General features: G+C 37.9%; 1 protein-coding gene across 4 annotated transcripts in view; it reads left to right on the forward strand.

The window, feature by feature from the left end:
- RNF144B (ring finger protein 144B) overlaps positions 1-23,101 on the forward strand; it is a 259,881-nt gene that overhangs the window by 159,604 nt on the left and 77,176 nt on the right. For all 4 annotated transcript variants that reach the window (XM_069092485.1, XM_069092484.1, XM_069092486.1 and 1 more), the window contains one exon: positions 7,998-8,198. In XM_069092485.1, coding sequence (XP_068948586.1) covers positions 8,034-8,198 — 165 coding nt within the window. In that variant the 5' untranslated portion in view covers positions 7,998-8,033. The remainder of the gene's footprint in view (positions 1-7,997; positions 8,199-23,101) is intronic.

A 23,101-nucleotide genomic window follows, 5' to 3' on the forward strand; every position in this document is an offset into this window, starting at 1 on the left:
CTTCTTGAACTGTTTTAAAACGCACCAACTCTCAGGTTTTCAAGCTTCAGAAATGACAGAAATGGATATGGAGGACCTCAGCCACTCTCTCTGGCCTTCTCCCAGACTGTTGGTGTCAGGGTTTGAGGTGGAGTCTGTGGCCATTGAACCAAACAAAATCAAATGGCCAGTATAAGCACATTAAATGTGGAATCTTGGCATCATTAAACCCATGCTCTGAGATAAGTAATTTCTGGGGATGGAGATGATAACACTTAGTCTCCTTTTAAGGCTTCTTTATATCTACTGGAGTCTTTGAGGAAAGGACCTCCATGGCGGAGACCATCGACTCCAACCTCCTCATCTTATAGATCAGGAAACCGAGGCCCAGGCAGTTAAGTGATTTGTCTAAAGTCACACAGTAAGTAAATATCAGAGTTAGGATTTGAACCTAGGCGCTTTGATTTTAGAGCCAATGTTGCTTGCTTGGTGCCATATTTCCTTATTAAAATGGATTCATTTCCTGAATTCTTACTTTTCTCTGGATCCCTTATGGTTTCCCTATATCTCTTTTAAAATGTAAAGTTGGTAATTATCTAAACAAGCCTCAGTGCTCCTACAGAAATAGAGTATTCCTGAAGGATTACTTGCTGGATCATGTATTAACAATCAGTGTTAGTGTAACCTATTTCAAATGACCTGTAACATATTATTATCCTGTTTGACTTCTGAGTAGCATCTTGTTGCTGATTCATCCAACTTTGGTCTGCTAACACTTCCAGGTCTTTTCCTGCCCAGTCTAGGTCTGCAAATTGATTCCTCAACTGCATAATTTTTTTTTATGTATAGTTATTGTATGTTAATTTGAACTTTATCCTGTTGTGTTTTGTTTTGTTTTTGAGGGAACATTATCTAGTTTCTCAGGATTATCTTTGAATGTACATTCTATCCTGATCAAGGTATATTAGCTTCTCTATTCAATGTAGTGAGATATATGATCTATGAGAATGTACCTTCAGTTCTATCTTATACAGTTTTGTAATACTTCTTACTGATAAATGGTTTAATTGAAGGTAACCTAATTTAAGAAATTCATACTTTTCCTTCAAAATGAAATTTGTGTTCAGGTTGCCCTCAGCTAACTTGTCTGGCTTCCTTTATTATATGCATTTACCTGGGTGCTGATACTTAGCCATAATGGCCAACAGTGATCTGCGCACTGCCAGATTTGACATTGTTTTGTTGGCTAATAGCTTACACTGAGGATACTGAGCACCAGCTAAATAAATCATTGAGCTGGGAACAGAATAGACGACATAACCATTATCTGCTCATTTTCAGGTTGTTGGTAAACTTTAGCAGGGTATGTCAGTATGTCCCAAGAGCCATGGGAGGAGTGTTCATAACTAAGCAAGGATTGGACCTTTTTAGCTTTTATTTGCCATAGAGTGGGAGAAGATTACAGTAGTGTTATGGGGATGTTCCAGTATTTGTGTTATAGCTTGACTATACATCGTGGTAATGTCTCTATTGTGGTTTACCCTTTTGCTCACACCTTCCTTTCTTGGAAAACTTCTTCTACATTGCACTTTCCCAGTGATGTGTTATCTCATCAAGTCTGTGATTCCACTTACATCACAGTCCTGGCACTGAATGCTTTGTCTCATTAAAGACAAACAGTCATGGGTTTCCCTTTCTTTGTCCTTTATTCCTGAGTCAGCCTTCCCATAATTTCCTGGGTCTATCCAGAGATGAGACAGCTCCACAGATACTTCATATTACACTTGTCTTTGTAACCTATTTACAGTGAATTCCATAGAGGTCTAAGTACTGGTTTGCTGCAAGATACTAAGGATTGGAAATTTGGGTAACTCTGGTTGTGAAAAGATAAATGTTCCTATTACTCTTGTTAAGTGCCCTATTGCTAAAGCACTACTTAAGGAAAAGTTTAAAAAACTTTCAATATAATTATCCTGTTAGAGCATTATTCTTCTGCCCTCCCCCCTTTATTATTATATTTTTACAAGAAATTAGCTACCTCTGATTTTGGCTAGTCTGACAGGCTGCAGCTACATTGGTTAAAAATACTTCCAATGTCAGAGCTCTCCCACCCACTGCATATTTTTGGGAGCATATTGCTTTTTTGGGTTGCCAGCAGAATATGAAAATTCCTTATACACCCTGTGCTTCCTGCCCTGCTTCTGAAGTGTTCCTTTCTTCAGCAGTCTTAATGCAAACACAGGAGAGAAAATGGTTTTCCTGTTCTCTGCTATCAGTGCTTGGCTCCTCTCATATAATGAGTACTTTATAGTACAGAAGACATTTATAGACATAGGTAGAATTGCTGGGGCTCCTTTTTATAACATAGTACAAACTGGGAAAAAGCTGGCTTTTCTTTCTCCTTTCCTTCTTGACCTATTCCTTCCCACCTTCCCCCCAAAACCCTAAACACACCATACTTTTTTTTATTTGAATATTTTATTTTTTCCCAATTACACATAAAGACAACTTTTAACATTATTTTAAATAAACTTTGAGTGCCAAATTTTCTTCCTCCATTCCTCACCTCCCTTCCTCCTAAGGTGGTAAGCAGCTTGAAATGTTATATATGTACAATCATGTAAAACATATTTCCACATTAGCATGTTGTGAAAGAAGAAGCAGATAAAAAATCCCACGAAAAAGTGAAAAATAGTATGCATTGATCTGCTTTCAGATTACATTGATTTGTTCTCTGGATGTGGATTGCATTTTTTATCATGTCTCCTTCACCATACTCATTTCTGTAGTCAGAGGCGTTTAATAAGCACCTGGAACTTTTATAATTTGAAATAAAACTTTTTCTGCAGATGTCCTCTTCAAACAAATTCAAGTTTGTAGGTTTTTTTTTCTTCCAAATTTTATTCTTTGCTGCTCAGATTCACTTTTTTATTAGCACCTGACATAGGCATAGTGTAGCCCAGGGGTGGGGAAACTGTGGCCTCGAGGCCACACGTGGCCCTCTAGGTCTTCAAGTGTGGCCCTTTTGACTGAATCCAACTGGTTTCTAGCTGTAGCCTGTGAAACAGCCTGGTATGTTGTAGGGGTTTCCATTTAGTGGTTTATAGGGATGGTCCTAGGAGTTCTATGCTGAACGTTCTTTAATGGTACCTTAAGGAGTAAACAATTACCCATTTATATCACAAATGGGTTTTTCTTCTGTGACAACATGTGCATGTTTGAAGCATTATAAGTTTGTTTCTGCAGTATTTTGAAGCTAGTATGATCATGTACACCTTGTTGCTATTGTAAGCACCTTATTATTATGAGTATTAAATTACCCTGGGGGTTCACAATGCTTTTTTGAAGGTGAAAGAGTTTTGTGGAACAAAAACCATTGGAGAATACTTATGTAATGGAAAGAATGCTGGATTTGGAGTCAAAGGACTTGAATTTGACTTCTGGCCCTCATATTTACTGCACTATGAACTTCAGCTAGTCACATCTCTGGGCCACAACTTTAAAATGAGAGGGATTGACCAGATGACCCTTAAAGTCTTTTCTAGACCTGAATCTATGATCCCACAATTATAGTAACTGTTTACAAAATAAATTTTAAAATATTTATATAGAAATTTTGAGGTTTATAAAGCATTTTCTTTATAACTGCCTTATGGAAGTAGGTAAAGAATTATCCTCATATAATGAGAAAAATAGTGACATTTATAAATGATACTTTGCAAATATTATCTCATTTTATCCTCCATAGCAACATGTTTGGTAGGTGTTATTATTATCTTCATTTGATAGATGAGGAAGCTGAGGTTCTGAAAGGTTATGTATAAATCAGGATTTGAATCTAGGTCTCCCCACTCCGAGTGAATAAGTACTCTTTAAACTATGCCACTGTCTCTACTGGATTTGCAGTTATCTATACTTAAGAGCTGAATGATAATCAACAGTCATTTGTCTTCCTTTATATCCCCTTAATACAAACCTTAATACTTAATACAGACCTTGCACTTGTGGGTAAGAGAGCCAGCTCATAAATCTATGGGGTAGTCTTACCATGCCAGCCTGGAGGTACTTTTAATATTGAACCAACAAATTACTTTCCAAAGTATGGTTCTTTTTTTCTAGAAGATTGAATATGTAGCTTCACTTTCACTCTTTTCAACCTGATTTAGAGATGAATGATAAGAATAACTTCATTTTCTCCAAATCCCAGATTTACAAGGAGTCTCAGAGGCCATCTAGCTGAGCCATCAGTTGTATAAGAATTCCCTTTACAGCATTCCCCTAAAATGGACATCTAGAGTATACTAGATCTCTAATGAGGGAGAACCCACTCCAGGGGGCCCATTCTACTTCTGGATGCTCTTGGTTCCCCAGATTTTTATGTGGTATATGAAACTCTTAAAAGCAAAGGGCAGTATTTATTGTACTTTTCATCATATACATGGCCTGTATTTAAACTAAAGGTAATATCTCCTGTAATTTTCAGAAAACTACAGGCTTATGTGGCAAGATAGAAGATTTTCAAGTATTAAAAATGGTTAAAATTTTTTTCAGCTGGAAAACTCTATCCTCTTCCTTAAGTTTCTTCTTAAGGTATCAATCCATGTTGTTTTATAGTGCACTTAAAAAAAGTTTAGGTACATCTGGCATTTTTTGTTTCTTTTAGCCATGCCTTCTTTGTAATGGGTAGAACTGTGACTAATATCTTGGTTTCTTTGAAAAGTTCACAAGTATGTTGCCAGGTAGCAGCAGTAGGACTGTGCTTTTTAAACTGTGTTGCCCTAATGACACTCTTACATATAGCAAACACTTTGGATATAGGAGAAGTTTCTGAGAGTCCTCTCTTTAAAGAATTATTGATGTATAAATGAAACCTCATGTTCATTTCTGAATATTTTCTTCTCCTTCCTTCTATCCAGCAAGCCATCCCATTTAATAAAAAAAAAACTTAAAAAGAGGGGAGAGAGCAATTCATCAAAACTAAAACACACCTTGACTGTGTCTGCAATGGTCCACACACATAGTTCTCCACCTCTGAAAAAGAAGGGAGCAAGGTGTATTTTTGTGTTAATTGTCCAGGGCGGAGCTTGGCTATTATAACTAATGAGAGTTCAGGTTTGTTTGTTTGTTCCCTACCCCCAACCCCATGTATAGTTATCCCTTCCATGTCTCAGGGGTTAGAGGCATCATGATATGGAAAATCTACCTAAAATTTTTTGACCTTCTCTTTGTACCAGAGAAGAATTCTGAATTATTATGGTATTAAAAGATAAAATATGTTAATATTTATACAGTACTATACATATATTTTGTTTCTGAGTTTCTAAGCTTTTTCTGTATTGTTTGTGTATTGGCTGTGGCTTCCACAAAACTCCCCCAAAATTCTCTTTTAATTTCTTATGCGGACCTGCAATGTATCAAAATTGCAACAGGGAAAGTCATGATGTGGAAGAGATAACCATATATTAATGTAGTTATTATGTACATTGTTTTCCTGCTTCTGCTTCCTTCACCCTGCATAAGTCACATAAATCTTCCCATGCTTCTGAGAATTCTAGGTATTTATCATTTCCTATGGAGGAGTGATATTCTATTACCATCATGTATAACAGTTTGTTGAGTTGTTCCCTAGTCGATAGGCTTCCAGTTTGTTTCCAGTTCTTTGCTACTTCAAAAAGTCCAGCTGCTTTTCCCCCATCATTCGTTGTTTAAGAAACATTTAGTGAAGAAATAGTTTTCCCATTATTGTGTATACATACCAGCATTGCTTATTCTGATGTGCTATGTAGGCACCTCTTTTGAAAATGGTGAATAAGAAGCTTATGAATGAGACCAAAGATCAGGGATGTGTAGTGAAAATTTTCCAGGAACTAGGGTGTCTTCCCTGAAATTGAGGCTTTCTTGGAATAAGTAAAACAGGTGGTAGTCTCCTGACTTGGTTCAGTCAGGGATGAATGTAATTGTATGTATTCATTCTCCCCACACCCAACTGACTCAAGAGAACCTAAAGAAAATTGCAAACCGCTAGGTGCTGGATTTGATACAGAGATTGAATATTTAATTGAATAATTGGAATGGTTAGCAGGAGCTTAGTTAAGTAAGGTGTCACTTCTCAGGGGACTACTCCTATGAGAAATTTACCTGTAACAGAAATGATACCTTTTGACCCCTAGTGATTAAACTAATTTTACTATCTACATGGTAAGGTTCCGAACTTCCCACATAAGACCAGGAAAATACGTATGATTTTATTCTTCCAAAAGGAGCTGATGATCTGCGTTCATGATAACCAGGGATCTAAGCTAAGCATTCTCTTGTGAACACCTTGTTCCCCTTTTCTGTGTTTGTCATATTTGGGGGAGTCCCCTTTGGCTTTTCATAGGCCCCCTTGATGTTATTTGTGGGTCCACCTCAAGTTGCTAGGTTTCATTTCCCTGAACAGGAAATGGAACTGAGTGGTTACCATGAGGTACTTGAGGACTACATGTGCATTGTGGTAATCACAGCTTTAGGGAATGGATGGTAAAAGCCTCCCTTTCCCAACTCCTTTACAACCTCCTCTCACTATTCTACCCAAGTTGAATTATAATAGTTTCAGGTAGTCCTTAATAGGTGTTTGACATTGGGTAAGGCATATAACTTTTTTGAACCTCAGATTTCTAGTCTTCCATTTGTAACATTTGATGATGCCTTGGGAGTTAATATGGTACAGGGCAATGGTGTCAAATAGAAATAGGGACCCCAAAACTGTACATAAGGATCCCTGTATATTGACTTAGAAAGCTACATGTTAACATTATCTATGTTTTTGTATTTTCATTTATTTTGTTAAGTATTTCTCAATTATATTTTAATCTAATTATGGCTACACTTAGGAGTCTTCTGTTTGATGCCTCTGGAAGAGTAGATGAGACACTTGGCTTAAAGTCAAAAGAGCTAGGTTCAGATCCTGCCACAGATCCTCACTATGTTATCCTGGGAAGTCACGTCACTGTGCAGTGCATCAAATATTGCGCATGTCTGCCAAAAGTGGTTCTTAAAGTAGAATAAAAAAAACCCTCTCAATTCTCAAGAAATATGTGCATTCCAGAATGAAAGTTTTAGTTATGTCCAAAAAGAAAAAAAGATTTGGGGTTTAGTTGGATGGCCATATTTTTTAAAAACTATAAGAACTTCGGGGATTTTTAAAAATCTTTTAATGCCTTGTACGGTTTACAGTTGTTATTATGAGAAAAATTATTTTCAGGATTCCTTGATATAATTTTCTTAGATCTTTTAAAATATAATTCTTTAAAAAAAACCCACAGAGCTAAACTAGAGATTCTTAGATCTCCCTTTTTGTACATGCCCCCCCCCCCTTTAGCTCAAGCATACTTTATTTCAGTCATATCATACATGCTGTAGGATCCAAAGAAGAATTGGCCTATCAGACTCCTGTGACTTTAGTGAAAACTGTGGGACTCTAGAAGTTGTCTTTATCTTCCCTTGAAGCAATTAGTTGGAATTGAATAGACAAAATGGTGTTGTTCTTATGTTCTCTGCTTGGTCCTTGAATTCATAGGGTCATAGCTTTAGAACCAAAGGGTACCTCAGAGTTCATGTACCCCAGCTTCCTCTTTTGACCAATGAGGAACTTGAGGCCCAGGGAGGTCAAATCAGTCAATGAGCCAATAAGCATTTAATTAATGCCTATCATGTGACAGGTACTATGATCAGTACTGAGTATAAAAAAAGAAATGACTTGCTTAAGGTATTAGGGGTTGAAAGTGACAGTTGAGAGTTCAGTATTCTTTCTACTGAACCACATTGCTTTGTTAATTGCTGTGAATGCATAAGATTAATTTTTAGCCTCCTCTGTTACCTCTCCTTCCCCCCCCCCCATTTTATAAGGTACATAATCTCCCAGAACGTCCTAAATTGATATAGTCCATATTTGGATTGGTGGTTCTTTATATGAATGCTATTGGGGTTATTTTGAGTAATATCAATCAGAGTATTTAAGTTCTGAAATCTGATTGCAGGGATTAAGAAGATTCAAGAAGTGTTCAAACATACTGATGGGCTCTGTTGGTGAGCTCTGCTGTCCCACCACGACAATGGAAAAACCAACAACTGGGGACCTCGCCTTGGATCCTCTGGTCACTTGCAAGCTCTGTCTTTGTGAATATTCTCTGGACAAGATGACCACTCTGCAGGAATGTCAGTGCATCTTTTGTACATCGGTAAGTTTCCTTGATCATTTGATCAAAGCAACTTTTAGTGCAATTTTGAGCAGAAATTTCAGAGGTAATCTTGTTGCTACCTGAGCCTGGATCTTCTGGGATCTAGTCTCCATTTGAAGCCTTCCAGTGATGGGAAATTCCTTGCCTTACAAGGTAACCCATTCTGCCTCTGGACAGGTTTGACTATTAGGAATAACAAGGACATATTCTTAGCAGTGGGATCACACCTACCATATCAATGTTGAAATCTTTTCTTTTTTGTTAGAATACTAAAAATTATTAGTTTTGCTTACTAAAACAACCCTATATGGAGAAATTTTTTTCTTCCAAATAATAGTTTGAATGGTAAACCAGAAAATTTTTACTTATATTTGAGAAAAACGTGGTTTAGTGGATCAAATATTGACCTTGGAGCCAAGAAGACCTGAGTTCAAGTCCTCCATCTGGCACATATTGGCTATGTGACCCAGGACAAGTCACAACTTCTCAGTACCCTAAGTACCTCTCTAAGACTGAATTGCAGAGAATGCTGAGTGACATTGGTAAAAGGGAGTATCCTCATCCTGGAGTTTCCTACAGTGAAATCAGAGGTCCAGTACCCATCTTCTCTCTTTGTCTCTATTTTTTTCTTTCTCTGCCTCTTTGTATTGATATAGACATATACAAAAAAATCCTCTCTTTGGAAAAATGTCACCTCAAGGTTGGATAAAAAAGCAAAATATCTCAGTTCATAAGTCCTTAGCCTAGGGAGTAAGTATATTACATAGAAACTGAGTTATAATATGGTAAAGGCATGGTTAGTAATCAGCTTGTCTGAAAAGTATATGAAAGTTTTAATGTTCTGTATCCTCAGTATGAAGGGAGCTATATCACTTGAGAAGGAAGCAGCTTCTCCTCCTAGGAATGATGTTATAGATCCTCAAGTGTTGTCAGGTGAGAGATAATCCAGTAAGGGTAAGTTGAAGAAGAAGCAAATAGTGGAGGGTTGGTGACTCCCATCTGATAGTTACTGAAACAGCTGTTTATTTACCTGATAATAATAGAGAGGTCTGATGTTTTACTGGAACATGTTTCAAGGATGTGAAGGAGAATCTCCCAAAACTTGTCCACAGGATGACTACTTCTGGTGATTCATATGGGCAAAATCAATATTAATAAAAGGAATTTAGAAATCATTGCTAAAGATTGACATTGTAGGTAAGAAATTTAAGAACACAAAGGCACTGCAATGAATAGGATTAAAGGCAAGGGCTAAGAAATGGAAGGGTCAGAATTGAGAAGTGAACAGCTGTTTAAGAAGATGGGACATTAAAATGAGATTTAGATTTCTGGATCATGGCTTGAAATATATTAATGACAGGCCACTGATCAGGGATGGAGTGTACTAAATAGGAATGGTAAGAAGGTATTGTTTGTAATCTTAGAAATCTCATCTAAAAAACTTCAGAGTAAAAAGGAATAGGAAAACTGTCTATAGATATGCACTAAGCTATTTACTGGAGAGTAGTTTCACTGTAGGAAGAACACCAGTAGAGACACCCAGAATTTTAAAAGAGACAAAATCCAAGAAAGGAACCAGCAATTAAACCTGTTATCTCAGATGTCTACACAGAAAGAATGAGTAACAAGCAAGGTGATATAGAGATCTTAACCCATAGGGATTTCTGAGACTTTGGGGATGAGACTTTTAACTGGAATATGACTTTTGAAGGATATGTATTTATCTAAAGGAATAAGATAGGCAAAATGTATGAGTAAGACAGGGGAATTCTGTATATCACAAAGATCCATGTCAGGAAATCTAAACATGAAAGTTGGGAAAGCATTTGGTTTAATATCAACAGAGGCAGGAATGAAGAGATGTTTTCATTGAGTTATCCAATAGACCAGTAGTCTCCAAAATGGGGGTAGGGTGGGGTGGAGAGAAGGCATGGCCCCTAGAGGGTCCATGGCTTAACTTAGTTGGTTGATCCACCAATTGATCCACCAGCCACATGTAATGGTGAGTCCTACCTCCAACAATCATTATCTATCCTTATTCTCTAACACTCCCCGACTTTGCCCTCTCTTTTCTGTGCAAGTTTTCATCTTTCTTCATTCTAACCTGGACATCAGCTCAGAGGATGTTCCTCGGATAGCAGTGGCAGGTGTGCCTCCGGGGGCTTTTAGCATAACTAACCATTGAGGAAGATCCTGGCCTCCCCTCTCCACCTTTTCATTTTTGGTGGGATAGAAGGCAATCATAGAATGGCCAGGTTGGGTGAGTTGAGTTGGTTCTGATATGGATCACAAGTATCATTACATTTTATCTTCCCACCTTATCTCTACCCCCAACCTACCTCTCTTTCAAACTTACTTATTACTATTAAGGTCACCACCATTCTTCCTTCCAGTCATCTTGGGTTTAGTAACCTCCCAGTCATTTTTGACTCCTCTTCCTCATTCCGCACATCCAAGAAGTTGACAGATCTTGCTGTTTCTATCTCTATATCTTTCCTGTATAACCCCTTCTATCTAGTTACACAGTCACCGCCCTGTCTTAGGCCCTCAGTACCTCTCATTTGAACAATTGCAGTAACCTCCTAATTGGTCTCTTTTCCTACAACTTTCCCCTACTCTAATCCATCCTCCTGCACCTTTCCTGAAGCATAGGTCTGTCCAAGTCACCTCCCCCCCCCCACTCAATGAATTTCAGTGGCCCCTTATTGACTCCAGGAGCAAATATTATCTATTTTTATCTCATCCTTCTAACATTTTTAATTTGAATTTTATAATGTATCTAGAATTAATTTCTAAATAAGTAAATCTATGCATTGGGGCTATATGCTCAAATTTTTTTTTTTACTGATATCCTATGTGATCAAAAATGTTTAGAGATAATTTCTATGGAAAGTCTGTTTGAACAATTAAGTGAAAGAGGAATTTGGGAAATAGAAACAGAAAACAGATCACAAGTCTCCTGTGGAGACTAATCATGGCTTGCTTTGATTCTAGCTTCTTCCTTCAACAGGCAGAAGAACAAAAAAGTAGAGCTATTTATTTTGGATCTAATTCTTCTCAAATAAGGAGGAAGTGTTTACTATTATGCGGTGGGGCAGAGAAGTGACCGCTTCCTCATTGGAAAAGGAGAAGAAAATCAGGCATAGTTAGTATTTCGGAGATCAGATTTAAAAGAGTTTGTAGGAAGGATAGGTAGGGTCCCATGGCTTCAGCTTTTATAAAGGAAGTCAGTTCAGGAGAGATGGAAAGTTCTCCAGATTGAGATTTTGAAGATCTCAAGAGAGGTATACTGTTTCACCAGAAGGATAATAGATAGTCTCATTGGAAATGTTTATTAGTGTGGAAAAGTATTGTTTGAATTTTCCTAGGAAAAATGATGCTCAGTCATTCAAGAAGCATCAAGGACTTATGTGTCAGACAGTTTGCTAAGTGCTGAGGAAACCAAGAAAGGCAAAAACAAGGTCTCTGCCCTCCCGGAACCCACCTTCTAGTGGAGAATGCAACATACGGAAAGGCCTCTGCCCTCCCGGAACCCACCTTCTAGTGGAGAATGCAACATACGGAAAGGCCTCTGCCCTCCCGGAACCCACCTTCTAGTGGAGAATGCAACATACGGAAAGGCCTCTGCCCTCCCGGAACCCACCTTCTAGTGGAGAATGCAACATACGAAAATAGTGTCTAAATGATACATACAGTTTAAGTGTAGGGGAAGCGGTGAATGGGAGATGGGGACTAGAGAAGGCCTCCTGAAGAAGATGAGATCTGAACGGAAGGTTTTTAGCCATCCAAAAGGTGGAAGAAAGGAGAGAGCCTTCTAGGCATGGGGGATATCCAGTGAAAAGGGACAGTTAGGAGATGGGAGTGGAGTGGAGTGCAGTAAACAGCAAGCAAGGCCCACATGCCTGAATTATAGAAAACGTGGAGGGGAGTAAAGAGGCCAGATTGTGAAGGGCTTTAAAAAGCAAACAAGGGCTTTTGTATTTGATCCTGGAGGTCATAGGGAGCCACCGGAATTTGAGTTGTGGTTAACATGGTCAGATCTGCACTTTAGGAAAATCACTTTGGCATTTGTATGAAGGATGGTTTGGGGTGGGGAGAGATTTGAGGAGGGGAAACCAACTAGAAAGTTACTGAATAGTCTGAACTTGAAGAGATAAGGTCCTGCACCATAGAGGCAGCTATGTGAGGGGAGAGGAGACTTATATGAAAGATGCTGTGAAGGTAGAAACAACAAGGCTTGACAACAGGTGAGAGTCAGGAGTGACATTGAGGTTGAAAGCCTGGGTGAATGAGAGGATATCAGTGCCTTAACAATAATAGGGGAGTTTGGGGGGAAATAAGAATTTCTATTTTGAACAAGCTGAGTTTGAGAAGTCCAAGAGGCAACAGATGATGTGAGAGACTAGATCTCAGAAGAAAAATGGGAACTGGATATATAGTTCTGGGAATCATCTCTGAGAGGTTGAATGACTTGAAAGTATCAGACTTGGGACAGTCTCAGATTTTCTGCCTTCTTCCAGTGTTTGCATCAACGTAATGCTTTTCTATTCCTTGAAACAAAAGAATCTCGTTGACTTACTAAAATCAGAATGGAAACTTTTTCCAGGGTTTTTACAGATACCTAGAGCAGGAAGTAGAATTCATACTTTGTGACCAAACTTAACCATGTAGAGTTGAGGGCAACATTAAAGCTGATTAAGTTGATTCTGGTTATATAAAGTAGGAAGTTATGCTATATTGTAAATTAGGTTCACCAGAAGGTAATAATGATACTTACTTTTCATAACTGCCTATTTCCTCACCCTCCCCCCTTTTTTTAAGCAACAGAATTGCTTCCTGGTTTTGCTTCAGCTGCTTGGGGTAGGAGCTTGTGAAATTAGAGTATTTGACAGCCCAGTTTCAGACATCAGAGCACTTCCTTCTCTTTGTTGAAAACTCAAAATCGACTTATCATTTTTAAACTTCTTTTTAGTGTTCTTCCTGCTGAGAAATTGCTGTACCCGTAAAAAATTAACTTTTCCTTATTCCTCCTATAACCTGTGCTACTGTAGCTTTAGTACGTGCCCATCAATTGGAGTGGGGCTATGTATTTGTTTAGAGTAGGGTGCAGAAAGGTGTTCTCAGTGAACCCCATCAGGAACATTCCTCTTCTGTTCTATTTTCCCTTCCTTTGGTAGCTCAAAGAAAGCTCCATGATCACCTCATAAAACTCTTCACTTCAGAATCAGACATTCCGACAGTATGAAGACCTTAGATATTCCTTTGGCTTTTGTGACTCGTGAAGAAATTAATGTGAATATGCTGGCAGGCTTATTGGAGTTGAGAGGAGGAAGTAGTGACCGATTTTATTGAAGTCATGTGTATTTATTGACACGTAGGAGGCATAGTGGATATTCAGGAAGACCTCAGTCCAAATCCTGCCTCATACTTCCTAACTATGTATCCTTGAGAAAGTTGCTTAAACTCTGTCACCCTCAGTTTCCTTTTATGCACAATGGTGATGAAAAGTATCATCTACTTCACAGATGTGTTGTCAGGATTAAACAAGATATTATATATAAAGTTCATTGCAAACCTTAAAACTATATACTAATGTTAGCTATTTATAATATAGCAATGAACAGATGGAAATAAAATAAAATAAATGAAACTTTATCCTACTATCTATTACACTTAGTATATAGTATAGTAAATAGTATATAGTAGTGCTAGTATACAAGATAGTCCTATGTATTATACTTATCATTGTACAATTGTGCTAGTGTCGCCATGGTTTTTCATGGCACTTTAAAGATATTCTGGCCTGACCCCCATGCCATGATTGTTGTTGTTGTTCAGTCATTTCAGTCATGTCTAACTCTTCGTGACTCATTTGGGATTTTCTTGGCAAAGATAGTGGAATGGTATGCCATTTCCTTCTTCCTTCTTTGGCTCATGTTATAGATGAGGAAACTGAGATAAACAGGGCTAAGTGACTTGCCGAGATTCACATGGCTCGTAAGTGTTGAGGTCAGATTTGAACTCAGGAAGATGAATCTCTCAGATTCCAAGTCTAGCACTTTATCCACTGTGCTAGCTGCCCCATACTATGATTAGGTCATGCTACTAGCATGCAGCAGAGACTGTATTTGGAACTGGAAAGATTACTCTGCCATATCTTCAGGTCATCATGGTCCTGTGTGAATGAAAAGACTGACCAAATGTGATGGTGGCTAGTATAATTTCTCTGACATAGCAGTGTCTTTCCTACTCAGAGCTATCAGATAAAAAATATGAAGTGATTGGTTTATTCCATGAGTTGTGGTGACAAATTTAATTCCAAACAATTGTAACTAGTTAAATGTGGCCTTATTAGCATAAACTTACAGGCTTGGTGGTAGCAGCATAGTGAAGGAGAACAGTACAAGGAGATGGGAAACTTGATTTCTGCCTAGGTTGCCTTCTTTTTTGACCTAAGTCACTTATTTTTTTGTAAAATGAATGAGCTGGACCTTTTAGAAATCTTCTAGTTCTTCCCAGCACAACAGTTCTGTGGTTCTACTCTGGTATTCTATAGGGAGTAAAGTAAATACATGTCACAACCCTTCATCTCTAGTGATATCTTTCTCATCCTTTAAGATCCTTGATCAAGTGCTATTTCTTTCATATGAATCCTTTCTGAATTCTCTTCCCTGATTTATCCATACCCTTCCCTTGCTCCAACCTCTATAACTGGAAATATCTTTTCATATTTGATCTTTTCATATACATCTAGAATGTGGTTCCAAACCTGTTTTGTGTCAGGTACTCCTTGACATGGCAGTCTGGTAAAGCCTTTCTCAGAATAATATTTTTAAATACATAGGATTATAAAAGAAAGCAATTAACTGTTACTAAAATATTTGTTAAAATGAAAAAAATACATCATGGACTCCAGCTAATGAATTCCTGATCTGGAACTAAAAAGGACTTTTGTTGTTTAGTTGTTCACTCATGCCCAACTCTTTATGACCTCATTTGGAATTTTTGTGGCAAAGATACTGGAGTGGTTTCTTTCTGCAGCTTATTTTATAGATAAAGAACTGAGTCAAACAGGGTAAAGTGACTTGCCTAGTCACGCATCTAGTGTCTGAGGCCAGGTTTGAACTCAGGAGTATGAGTCTTCACTTAGGACCTTAGAGACTTTTTATTTAACTCATCTCTATTATATATTATAGATGAGGAAACTGATGCTCAACAAAGTTAATAGATTGTACTAAGAATCAATGATGTAGTGCTGAAAGACTCTATCTAGTCTAGTTCTTCATTTTATAGATGAGAAAACTGACTTCTTACTAGTGTGATAGGAATCCAAGTCCTGTTTCTTGATGCATTTCCCTTTCCATTGTAACACACACACACACATACACACACATACATAAACATAAACATTCTCCCACTTGAGTTTCTCATCTAAGTATATAGTCATTTTCTCCCTTGCATACATGTTTGGATTTTAATGATATCAATTTCTTTATGTCTCACACCTCTGTAAGACTAACTCATGTTAATGTACCTCCTTGAAGGTGGCAACCTCTTCTTCCTTATTCTTTTTTTTTTTTTATAAGCAATTGGGGTTAAGTAACTTGCTCAAGGTTACACGGCCAGTTATTTCTCGGTGTGGTGCTAAGTATCTGAGCCCGGATTTGATCCCCAGGTCATCCTGACACTGGGGCCGGTGCTCTTACTCGCTGTGCTACCTGGCCTCCCCCTTCCTTATTCTTATAGGCAACTAAATGGGGCAGTAGATAAAAGCACTGATCCTGGAGTCAGGAAGACCTGTGTTAAAATCTGGCCTTTGGGGAGGCTAGGTGGCGCAGTGAGTAAAGCACTGGCCCCGGAGTCAGGAGGACCCAAGTTTGATTCTGGTCTCAGACACTTAACACCCACACAAAAAAACTAGCCATGTAACCTTGGGCAAGTTAACCCCAATTGCCCTTGAAAAGGCAAAAAAAAAATTTGGCCTTGGACACTCGTGACTGTGTGACCCTGGACAAGTCATTTAATTTCTGTTTGCCTCAGTTTCCTCAGCTGTAAAATAGAGATAATAATAGCACTTATTTCCCAGAGTTGTTGTGAGGATGAAATAAGATAATAGTTATAAATCACTTAGCTCAGTTCCTGGAACATAGTAGGTGTTTAATACCTTCCCACACTCCTTTCCTACCTTTCTTTCTTGCAGTTTTCCTTCACCCTTCCTGCCTCTCTTTCTCCTTCCCTTCCTCCCTTCCTTTCTTCCTTCTCCTTGTATTTCTCTCAAAGCTTCTAGCACACTGCTTTTCACATAGTGAGTGCTCAATATTTCTCAAAAATTAATGTTTCATGGCTAATAATGTTTGTGTTTATAAAGTAGGACTATATTAAATCATTTCCTACAGATGAGATTCTATGCTAATTTTTAAAAACCTCTAGAGAATGTCTATAAGGAAAATAATTGATAATTGTGTAGGGGTCTAGTTTAAAAGAATTGGGAAATTGTACAATTTACCAATATATTTAGTAGTGAAACTTGTTATTGTTATTGCCGTGACAGTTCACTGCCAACATATACTCAATATTAGGGAAAGGTAGAGTATTAGTCATGTCAAAAACATGTGACTTTGCCTATTCGATTGAAATCTTGGATATTTTTATATTAAAGAGTAACTCTTTAGACTTTCTTGGGGGGGCCTGTGAAGTATATTATCTTTTGATCACTAAGGTAAGTATCCTAGGACCATTTATTTTTCATCAAAGATGTTCATATCCTGAAATGACACAATCCATATAAAAATTTTGCCCACTCAAGATTAATCTTGAGACAAGTTTTCAAAAGATTAATTTCCACTAAGCAGCAGATGTGACATGTAGAGCCCAACTCTTTCTTTGCCTTGTGTGGCATAGGATTATATGAAAGTCAGGATTGAAAATTGGAGCACGAGTGAAAGAAGAGACCCAAACTTCCCTCTGGGACTTAGTTATCAAAGCAGGGAAAACTTGTTAGTCAACTCTCTTGTAAGCAATGCTCTGCCTTGCTGGTTTGTTTTGGAGTCATTTCCCTCAGCCATGAGTTAAAGGGAAAATGAAAACTGTATTGCTTGTTTTCATAACCTAGATAATTTCACCTGAAAAGAGTTGGTATGTTTGGGTTTGGCCTATTTACCCTTCAGATTAAAGACAGGATGTGCAGAGGGAAAAGAAAATAGGGTCCAGCCATCCCCTTGACTTTTTTCCATTACATCTCCTTGGCACCAAGTGGTTAAACTCCCTTTCTATTCAGGCCACCAAGCCAAATGGGTTTTCCAATGTTTTAAGAGTGAGAGGAAATATAAAACCTTTCAGACTGAACCCTCCTCCCCATGAAACTTGTTGGAAGACCTTTAAGGAAAGTTCACATTCTGCTTTTGAGAGGTTGTCAAATTTGAATCTTGGTCTGATTTTTTGTTTTGTTTGTTTTTGTTTTATTATTGTTATTTTGTAACTTTCAGTTGAAGTAAAACTATGGTCTTAGGAACTGGTCTTTCTAGGCTTCTAAATGACTTATGTGTCAGGAAAGTAACACTGTTTAACCATTTTCTTTTGCATTTTAATTGTGTAAAGCATTTATCATTTGCATCAAACCTTTCTGTCTAAGTATACCAGGGTTTTATATTCATATAGAGCTATTCTACATTCTAAGAACACATTTAGGAAAAAAGTGATTATTTAAAAGATTTCTAACTACTTCATGATAACTATGTTCTAACACTGTACAGTCAAGGTCACTTACCCAGCCTAGCTACTGTTCTGGGGATTTCTAAGTCTAGCAATTAAGAAGAGATAGGAATTTCTTTGTTGATATTTTCATGCTTGTAAACTAAAAAGAGAGTGTCCATTTCAGAGAATGAGACTATACAGTCCAAAGTATGGGTTTAGGCATCAAGCCAGCTGAACTACCAAATCTGGAGTTTAATGGAAGGTATAACACTGAAAATGCAAAACCCATAATACTTTGAAGCTAAATGATATGTCAGGTGTTTCTAATGAGGATATAAAACACAGATGGATAAGTGTAATAAACTTCTGTTTTTGTAATAAACATATATACATATGCATATATAATATAATCTGCTACTTAGGGATAAGAAAGGATTATAATGATCTTCATGCTTCCTGTTGGGATTTTAAAATGAACATTTATGGTAATTGCAACATTTTATACTTCTAAAAATGGTTTTTGAGCTACTTTTTCCTCCCTGTAGACAAATGTCTGTAAATACTTGTCAGTATAATTTCACAACTAACAAATTCCTCTTCCCTATATCCCTCCCCCCCATTCATTCCTCAAGTCCAATTCCATTCTGTTACTTCCTTAGCACTAAATCATAAAATAGATGTGGAAGGGATCTCAAAGGACATCTAGTCTAATCCCTGTATGATAACATAAATATTCTATGATAAATCTCCAGCTAAGGGGGAGGGTCATTCAGATAGGGTCACCCCCTATCTGCGGATCTTAAATTTTAGAGGGTACTATAGTCCATGCCATTTTTAGATAATTATAATTGTTAGAAAGGTCTTCTTTATGTTAAGTGGAAATTTACCTTCCTGTAACTTCTGTCCATTAGTTCTATTTCTGTCCTCGAGAGCCAAGATGACTAGAATGCCTTTTCTATACGATAACCCCTCAAATATCTTAAGATAGCAACTACATCCCCAGAATCACATCTTTTTTTTCTCTGGACTTAATGTTCTCAGGTTCCTTGATAGACTATCAAAACTTCCCCTAACTGTCCTTTGTGTTGTCCTATGTTAGATTGTGAACTCCTAGGGCGAGGACTGACTTTTGCTTTCCTCTGTATCCCCAGTGCCTGGTATATCATAAACACTTAATAAATGCTCATTTGTTGTCTTTAAGGATAAAAAACAATTTAACCAGGGCTGGGGAACCAATCTTTGGATTCAGTCGAAGGGCTGCACTTGAGGACCTAGAGGGCCACATGTGCCCTCAAGGCCAAAGGTTCCTCAGCCCTGGTTTAACCTTATTGAATGCCATGTTGTTATCTTTTTATTTGCTTGTTTATTTTTCTTTCCTGTTTACTTTTTTATTCTTCTCTTGAGTCTTTTATTTGAAGGTCAAATTTTCTGTTTAGCTCTGGTCTTTTCATTAGGAAATTTTAAAAGTCCCTTATTTCATTGAATGTCTATCTTTTCCCTGGAAAGATTATGGTCAGTTTTGCTGGGTAATTGATCCTTGGTTGTAATCCAACCTCCTTTGTTTTATAGAATATCATATTCTAAGACTTCTGATCCTTTAATGTAGAAGCTGCTAAATCCTGTGTAATCCTGACTGTGACTCCTTGATATTTGAATTTTTTTTTTTCTGACAGCTTGCAGTATTTTCTCCTTGACCTGATTGCTCTGGAATTTGGCTACAATATTCCTTGGGGTTTTCATTTGGGAATGTCTTTTAGAAAGTGATTGATGGATTCTGTCAATGACTATTTTACCCTCTAGTTCTAGGATATCAGGGTAGTTTTCCATGATAATTTCTTGAAAGATGCTTCCTCTCTCTCTCTCTCTCTCTCTCTCTCTCTCTCTGTCTCTCTCTGTCTCTCTCTGTCTCTCTCTTTCTCTGTCTCTCTCTCTCTCTTTCTGTCTCCCCCTCTCTCTCCTCTCTCTCAGATCATGCCTTTCAGGTAAACCAGTAATTCTTAAATTATCTTGCCTGGATCTGTTTTCTAGGTCAGTTGTTCTTCCAATGAAGTATTTTACTTTTTCTTCTATTTTTCACTCTTTTGATTTTGTTTGACTGATTCTCTCTCAGAGACTCATTAGCTTCCACTTGCCCAATTCTCATTTTTAAACAATTATTTTCTTCAGTTTTTGTACTTCATTTTCCATTTGACCATTTTAGAGGAGTTGCTTTCTTCAGTGGATTTTTTTCTTCCATTTGGCCAATTCTATTTTTTAAGGAGTTGTTTTCTTCAGTCAATTTTTGTGCTTCTTTTTCCAAGCTATTGACTTTTCTTATAATTCTCTTGTTTCTTTCCCAGTTTTTCTCCCTCTTTTCATTGCTTTTTAAAATACTTTTTGAGCTCCTCTAAGAGGACTTTTTGGGTTTGAGACCAATTCACGCTCCCCTCTAAGGCTTCACATCTAGGCGTTTTGACACTGCTGTCCTCTTCTGAGTTTGTGTTCTGATCTTCCCTGTTGCCATAATAGTTTTTGATGGTCAGGGCTCTCTTTTGCTCATTTTAAAAAGTTGAACTCTGCTTCTGGGGCACACGGGGCATTGTCCTAAACTTCTTGTATTGAGGGCTAGGGGCCTGGTCACTGACTTTTTGCACTGGGGCCTTTGGGACTGGCAGCTTGCCCACTGTGCTAGGTTGGCCCAGCCTCGTTGTGCCTGTTGTGCCCTGGGTTCTGGATCTGGCAGTTTGCCTGCTGCTCAGGGGCTGGAGGCCTCACAGCTGGCCTGTTGAGTCAAGACTGTGGGCCTCAGTTGCTGATCTGTGCTGTGGCTAAGAACCTTCTGCTGGCTTGCCCAGACACCACCTATGTTGGGCTCTGTTTTCCTTTTATCCAAGTGAAACAGCCCTTTCCTGAAGACATTCTAAGTTATCTTGGCCTGGAAAATTGTTTCACTCCATCTTTTTGTGGATTCTGTCACTCCAGAATTCTTTTAGTGGTTTGATTTAAAGTTGTTTCTGACTGAAACGGGGGAGACCCCAGGCAACTTTCTGACTTCTCTTAACCATCTTGACTTCATCTTCCCTATTACATTTCTTTTGAGAGTAGTTTGTTCATATAAATGGCCATTTAAGTGGTAGTCTAGAACTTGTCTATAGTCCCATTGTCAGAATAGTTGTGTGCTTTTAAAAAAAATACTTAATTTAAAGCATAGTGAAAATAGAGATGTAATTTTTTCCCCTATTCAGCTTCATGGATTTCCTGAAGCCTGTCCACAGACCCCATTTAAAGTCCTTGGACCTGAGGTTAAGAACACCTTTGACACAGCTTTGAAAGTTACATGTTGAATTATTATACAACTAAGAAAAGCAAGTTTTATATTAGCAAGATTTGCAGTTTCATACATCAACCTCTCCTGGCCCATGCTGTGTATAGGATGCTTATTTTATTAGGTGTTTTTAAAGTCTAGAATAAAAAGAAGATAGAAGAAAAGTAGAGTCTTGTGATCTACAAATCTTTTGGATCATTTTTAAAAATCCTGTTTTAAAGTGTGCTGGCATGGTTGTCTTTTAAGTCCTGAAAACAAGGTCAGGGAAATTAGTGGAGGGGTCAGAGAGCACCTGAGGAGTGTGGGAAAATGGTAGGCCGTAGTGTGGTAGGGGTGGTGATTAGAGATGACTCAAGTATCTCCCTGGTCTTTCAGATCTTATCAGTGTCTGGTGCTCCTTATTCCCCTGTTTATTTCATTACTTGTCTAGGGCAAGTACAAAGCAGCTAAAAGTAAACCCTCATGCTAAGCAATGGTGATTTGGCATTAGCCTTTTTTTTTTTAAGCAATTGGGGTTAAGTAACTTGCTCAAGGTTACACGGCCAGTTATTTTGTGTGGGTGCCAAGTATCTGTTAAATTTTACTACAATCTGATCTCTCTCTCTCTCTCTCTTTTTTTTTTTTTTGCTTTTTGGAGGGCAATTGGGGTTAAACAACTTGCCCAAGGTCACATGGCTAGTTTTTGTGTTAAGCATCTGAGGGCAAATTTGAACTCAGGTCCTCCTGACTCCAAGGCTGGTATTAGCCTTAAATATGAGACAGACCATTAGGATTCATCTACCTACTTTAAACTCCTACCCAGTACAGGAATTCTTTCTCTTGTTAAAGAAAATTATTTTACCTATGCTTTAATATTATTAATGTTGGAAAGTGACATGTTATGAATGAATCAGCCTCCATTGTTGGAAAGCTCTAATTTTTTGGAGGTTTTTTATTTATATTGAGTTGATATTTCCCTTCCTCAGACTTTTATCCAGAGGTCCTAGTTCTGTTCTCAGGAACCATTTAAAATAAATCTTTTCCTTCTACCAAATAACATTTAAATTATTTTAATTTAGCAGCATATATTCCATTGTTTTTTTTTTCTTTAGACTAATTATTATTAATTCTTTAACTGTTCCTGTTTGATTGAAGGGGTAGGTCACATTTTGCCTGGAGAAGATTCTGAGGGGGACACGATAGCTGTCTTCAGTTATTTGAAGGAGAGAAGGGATATTGATTGATTTGCCCTTAGGGGACAAATTTAAGAACTCTGGGTAGAAGTTCTTAAGGTCAGTTTAGGCTAGAGGTTTATAAAAAAAGAGCTGCCCAAAGAAGAATTGTTGCTGGTGCATCTCCCCTCCAAGGGGAGACTGCAGGACAACTTTTCAGGTCGTATATTGTAATGAGGAGTCCTTTCATGTATGGGTTGTAGTAGATAGTCCCTTTCAGTTCTCAAATTCTGTGATTCCTCCAGTGACATGATTTTCATACCAAGCTATAATATTTCTAGTTGCCCTCCTCTAGATTTACTTCAGTTTGTACCTCGTTAAACAGGGTGCCCAGAATGTGGGCAATAATAGATCAGGTACACTCCATTTCTTCATTTCTCGTCTTTTTTATATTTTAAAATTATTATTCCATATTTTCAGTTAATAGCATTTATCTTATCTCCCCTCCACCTTCCTGACTGGAAAAAAACTGGGGAAGGGGAAACAAAATCCAAAGTCAAGTAAAACAAATTTCCAACAATGTATGTGTCATTTAGCAGTTTCATCATGTCACTCCTCTGTCAGCTTAACCCCACTTAACTTGAGGTTTCGTGTCTAGATTTCTTTCCTTCCTTCCTTCCTTCCTTCCTTCCTTCCTTCCTTCCTTCCTTCCTTCCTTCCTTCCTTCCTTCCTTCCTTCCTTCCTTCCTTCCTTC

The sequence above is a fragment of the Petaurus breviceps genome, unplaced genomic scaffold (genome assembly GCF_028583685.1).
Source record: "Petaurus breviceps papuanus isolate PSGF00001 unplaced genomic scaffold, PetGlider_PUasm1.0 190, whole genome shotgun sequence".
In the NCBI taxonomy this organism is placed as follows: Eukaryota; Metazoa; Chordata; class Mammalia; order Diprotodontia; family Petauridae; genus Petaurus; species Petaurus breviceps.